This window comes from Apaloderma vittatum, unplaced genomic scaffold (assembly GCF_000703405.1).
Source record: "Apaloderma vittatum isolate BGI_N311 unplaced genomic scaffold, ASM70340v1 scaffold22456, whole genome shotgun sequence".
Classification (NCBI taxonomy): domain Eukaryota; kingdom Metazoa; phylum Chordata; class Aves; order Trogoniformes; family Trogonidae; genus Apaloderma; species Apaloderma vittatum.
The window spans coordinates 41755-47754 of record NW_009721553.1 but is presented as its reverse complement, the minus strand read 5'-3'; the positions used below and the strand labels follow the sequence as shown (position 1 = coordinate 47754).

The window sequence follows — 6000 nt, the reverse complement described above, 5'->3', positions numbered from 1 at the left end:
ACTTCATAGCAATAATATGGTCCTTGGAGCACTTCTCTCTGTTTATATTTAAAAGGGTTTTTCTCCTTAATCTGTTCTCAGCTTGTCTTGGGTCTCTGCCATGCCTTTATGAAATTTTAATTCTAACCTCAAATTAATTCGCTCCAAACTTTGTTTTCAGTAATTTTGACAAGAAACCTTTCTCATCCTCAGCAGCTTTTACCATACAAAGTCAAGAAGGAGAATAGTACTCCACACCCAAGAAAAACCCTGTGTGCAGAAATTCATGATCTGCCAGATTCTGCCCAGCTTCAAAACTTTAACCAGAGAAACCTGTTTAGTATTTTCCAAGAGGCAAACCCCCGTGTAGCTTGAAAGTGAGTTCATGAAAAATCACATGGAACTGGAACAATTCAGGACATGAACGAGAGGGACAGAAGGCGAGGGGCCCCTGAAGGGACTGTGTCCTGTAAAGGGATCGTGTCCTGTGCTCTGCGTGGGCTTCCATAACGCTGAACACATCTGACAAGTGCTGGCTAGGAGAGGCATGGATTTGAGAGAATGATGTGGTGACTCTGCTGAACTAAAAAAAATACCCTCGGGTAACTACAGGAATAGCTTTACTAGCTTAATCTTCCATTTGCTTGTACTGCTTTGACCTAGTAAATGTGATAAAATACAAACTCTTTTGAAAAATTCCTTCTGGGAGAGATTGGGATGCTACCACCAAACCAAATGATGCAGGTTTTTTTGTTTTTTTTTTTTCTCTCTCCTACTTTCATCCAATCTAATGTAGGATACCAAGCTCAAAAACCTTTGGTGATGAAGGATCTTTTGTCAAGTGATTTACACTGTGCTCCAGTCCCTGTCGCTCAGCTGTCAGTCAGTCATCATTAGAAACAGGTCCCTGGTCAATAAATCTGAAGTGCCACATCTGGTTGCTCTTCTACAAGCAGATAAATACATTGCCCTATTTCAACAGCATCTGTTCTACTGATTATTGAAAGTAATTAATGCTATTTCATAAAGATGACATCAAAAAAACACCTGCCAAAACTCTGGACCACCTCAGACTGAGAGTCTCATTGCAGATCCAGTTATCTAAAACTGCCTCAATAATGTAGCTATTATCAAAGACAAAAGTGGATACGAACAAACTAAATTAAAAACGTGATCCAGCACAATGTATCAATTTTAATTAAGGCAGAAAAATACTATTGTGAAAATACTAAAACTCTCACAGAATCCCAAAATAAAGGCAAGACAATGAAGCTAAAATTCAGGTGTGTACAAACATGTCCGCTGGATCAATGCCTAAACTAGCCAAATTACAACTAAACAGCAAAACAGTTTATAAAAGCAAACTGATACTAGCCTGAAACATTTCAAGAGAGCAAAGACAACAAAAAATGGTAAGAAAACAGCCCTCATGGACAAAGCAAATACAGTCATAAGAATCTAAAGAACTGAGATAATAGAAGTAGTACCCTGTGTAAATCCAGTTCCAATAGTGTCACTTGGGCTATAACCATTGACAGGCGCCCTACTACTCAGGTCTATCATCTGGTGCAGGCGGAGCTTTCGGCAGTAGATAGAGGCAGCCTCGGGTTCCAGGGCAATGATCAACTGCTCGGGATTTTCAGGAGATGCCATTCCTGCCTGCGAGAGAGAATCGATCAGAGAAGCGGCATGGGGAACCCCGCAAGCTCACAGACCCTTTTGTCGGCAAGTGAACCAAGCCCTGCCCCAGCTCGCGGGGTCACTTAGGTCAGCCCTCCGGGTTCAACGCGCAAAAGAGCTGCTGCTGTTCTCTAAAGGGCTTGGGCTGGGAAAGGTCCTGCCCACAACATATGGCACAACTTCACAGGCTGTAACGGGGAACTCTGCATGCACTTACCATGCCAAACGTCTAACCGAGCCGCTGGGTGCGGGACAGGTGGGGAAAGGAAACCTGCAATGAATGACCTAAAACCTGAGCTCCAAATTACTCCGTGAGCCTGTCTGCTACAAGGGGCCCTGGCTTCCTTTAAGAAATAAAGGAATACCTCCGACCTCACCTTGCCTCCACAGTATTTTAAGTATGCTTTCCTTTATACTCCACACACACATAGTCCCTGCTGAAATGGACTCTCCACACTGTGTAGGTAGCTAGGAATATGCAATACACTTTGCCTGTAACGCACCTCCTGACCTAAACCCAACATTTTCTGTTTCAAAATCCATTGCCTTTAAGCACATTCACTTTCGTAAAATGTTCCGTATATTCAAGGACTCAAAATAAAACAGGGCAGGTTCCCTAAAAGTTAATGAAAATAAGCCTAAAAATAATCTCACATTCTAAAATCAACCTTTGCCATTCTTTCTATTTTCTTTCTGGACTTTCAGCCTCCGGATACACAGATTTTCAAAAAGCCACAAGCTCTCATGTAACCACTTCACTCTCAAGTTGGGCTTAGAGAAAAATATCAAAGAGCAGTTGACAGAATTGTGCTTTCACTTCTTTCCTCCTGCATTTCTCCCTGGCATTAAAATAGATAACAACATTTTCCAACTCTTTCTGCCCAATTTTTGTTTTACCTATTATTTTGCAGTTAAGTGCTCAAGTACCAAAGCATGATAGCAAACAAATACATATATAAACACTTTTCTCTTTCCACAGTCAGTCTTCCAGCAAAACTTCACTTCAATGCATACACACGCACTGCGGTAGCTCCAGAGGATCCCCAAAAGAAGGCAAAATCCCATGGAATGACTGTGGACCTGGACTGGAATTTGGATTCCTACGCTGTGGGCTGTGGGAATTGCTGGCTAGTTTATACTTGCAGCTAGAAACTCAAAGTAATTCAAAACGCAATACTGGGGTAAGACTTGGAGACATAAAATTGTCCTTCACATTTATTGATTCATTCTACCCTCTCTATCTTATCAAATAAGATAAATAGATTTTCATAGAAAGCATCTTCCTCACTGTTGATTAAAACAAGAGAAAACAACAACAAATAATTTTAAAAAAATAAGAAAGTAAGGGTTAAACTAATCATGGTTGCTCATTATTTTCAAAGCACACCTCATGATTGGGATTATGGTCACTTTGCATCCTTTATTGCTGTTGGAGAAAACCTTGCTTCAGTCACACCCAATGGACTCTACAGCATGATCTGAAATTAGTGGAATTGCCTGGGAATACTGTGCAAATACCACAGAATATCAAGCCTTACCAGCTACATGGCAACAGATATAACAAATATATTGAAAAGAAAGTTTACAACCAAACTTTCAAAATCTGGAAAACACAGATTTACAGCAGCCAGAGTAACCCTTATGGATATAAAAAGACTATCAACCAAGCATACATCCAAGCCAGACTCTCCTGCCATCATAACACTTGCATGCTAGCATGTTGGCAGGGACAGGCTTAGATAAAGCTCTGGAGCTTTACTGGTGATGAAGTTGCATCGTGCCTTAGTTAAAAGCCAATCCTTCCTCCAACTGGTCTGAATGCACTAGGCACAAGCAAGGCTGGTTTCATGCCAGCTCACTTCAGCATCACTTATCTCCAGCTGAGCTCCTCTACACACAAAGCTGTCATTTGTTGCATCGGAAAGGGCAACATTCAAGATGTGAATCAACACTTGGTACCTGATCAATATTTATCTTACCTGCTAAGGAATTCCAAAATTGTATGGTCTCTGCAAACAAACCACCTCAGCCCTTTTACCATCTTTGCCTTTGGAAAGTTTTGCTAAAAGCCTAACCTGAATCTTTCTTGCTGCAATTTTTAGGCCAGCACTTCTTGCCTTATCCAACAAAGGCATGCAGAACAAACAGCTCTCAAGTACCCTGATGCAGTTTTTACATATATTAAATCCCTCACCATGCTTGTGAGAGCTCTGAATGTGAGCAGCAAGTGGGTTTGATTTGGTGTTTAGTTTTTTTGATATAGAATCATAGAATCACAAAGGTTGGAAAGGACCTTAAGATCATGAAGTCCAACCTATAGACCTACACCACCGTAATACTAAACCATATCCGCCAATGTGGATGAACTTGGTGTGTTCAGTCTGCTCCATGTACTGGGCATGTGTTACTAGCACAGATAAAGCAATTTCCAGTCTTGTAGCTAACCTATGCACTAAAAGAGTAAATTATACTTAAGGGAAAAAATAGTTTGTTGCTGAGCATATTAAAATCCAAAGGCTACAGCACAAAGCATTTGCAGAAAAAAAAGTGACAAGAACCAAGTTGCACACAGAGGGAACACACAGGTATTTCCTAAAATGAGGAGAGAAAAAAAAAAAATTTCTTAACTGCACAGTCATCTGTTCTAGGGGGGATTTTGGTACAAATTTCCAAGGCTGGTTCTGCTAAAAGAAAACAGTAAACCATTAACATTTGCTTCCTCCCCTCCTCTGTATCATGAACTTTTCACATTGCAGCACATCAGCAGAGGAAGGCAATGACCTGCAGCAGATGGACTCAGATCCATGTTCTCAGACCCTCCAAAGCAGAGCAGATGCTACTCTTGCTACTTTTTCTCTCCAGATATTATTTTAACATACTCAAAATATCTCCTGAGGAAAACATTCAACAGAAATGACAGTTTTTAACAGTTCAAAGCACAGCTGATCCTAATAGAATTTCATGAAGAAAATGTTGAGTTTTTTTGTTAAAAAAGCTCTCCTTATGGAGCTTGAAAGGCCACTTACAACAAAGAATGTGTTATTTCACATAATAAAAAAAAAACATACAAAGAATCTTGCACAGGAAAAGGTACTAGGCATCCAAAATACACATATTTTCATATGCACGTATATATGTATGGATCAATATCAACTCTATTTCATATTTCTTGTATGCAGTATTTTTACTTAGAACACCAGAGATAGCACATTCCTGTACACATACATCTATACACAGTATGGAGAGAATGGGGGAAGGGGAGATGAGAAAGAAGCATGAACACACACATACTGCTAGGGAGGAATGAGGTTGCTTTAATACAAGCTCTGAGAAGATGAAGACTTAGGAGGCAGTACATCCAGTACATCTGTCCCATCATTACAGCCAGGGAGAAAGGGACAGATGGGAGAAAAATATCAGGCATGAGGAGAAAGAGGAGTGAAAACAGCAGGCGGTCAGCACAAAGAAATGGTGATGCATTTGTTAAAAATATTAACTGTATAAGCTTGGGAATTTGCTATATTTCACATTTGTTCCTTGAGATCTGCCTCCCTCCAAGTCCTTACCCACTGCTGTCCGAGTGTAAGTAAGAGCCGAGATTCACAAGTTACCAGGCTTGAACGGGCTGGATCTAAACAATGTCCCAGTATCCAACACTGTATAGATCCTTCTGGCAGTGGGACAGATGCCTGACATTTGCTTTGCCTAGGGCAGCTTATAGCAGACTATAGAGTCATGTCTCGGCTCTAGTCTGCTAAGGAGAGTTTCTTTCTCCCATTATACTCACTAGTGGTATAAACCTAGTCATCCCTTATGAAACATGAAGGAAGCAGACAGCAGTTTTCTCAAAAATACAAACATGGAAAACCCACCAAAGGAATTACAAAAATCCCTTGAGCACCAGAAACTTCATAAAAATTATTTTATTTGCAGGACATCACTGCTTTATATACATGGAAGAAGCAACGAACACTATGAAAAGAATTACTTCTAAAGTCTGCCCCAAACTCCCTTTGCTCATCTGCCTGAGGACTAGGATTTCATGCTTTGACAAGAAAACTCCCAGATTTTCACTCGCTCCAGTAAAACAGGTCTGTGAGCTGGTGCCAGCACAGTGCTGTTCACTTGCCAAGATGCATCACCAACAGCAAATCTCTAAGTATTTCAAAGCCTTATGTACTGGAGCACAAATAACTTTACCATCCAGATGCAGGTGAATTCTCAACCTGGCACACCAGCTCTCCTTTCATAGCCAGAGATGTGTCACAAGACAAGAATCACAGCTGACCACAAATACATTCTTGATTCCCTGAACAGCTCAGCTGCCAAGTGTTAGACTAA

At 40.7% G+C, this 6000-nt stretch overlaps 1 protein-coding gene across 1 annotated transcript in view; it reads right to left on the bottom strand.

Moving 5' to 3' along the window:
• Nucleotides 1–1466: 1466 nt before the first annotated feature.
• The window catches only part of LOC104275478 (heat shock 70 kDa protein 12A-like), a gene marked incomplete at both ends in the record, with an annotated part of 30914 nt that continues 26380 nt past the window's right edge, over nt 1467–6000 (bottom strand). The window contains one exon of the mRNA XM_009871446.1: nt 1467–1638. Coding sequence (XP_009869748.1) covers nt 1467–1638 — 172 coding nt within the window. The remainder of the gene's footprint in view (nt 1639–6000) is intronic.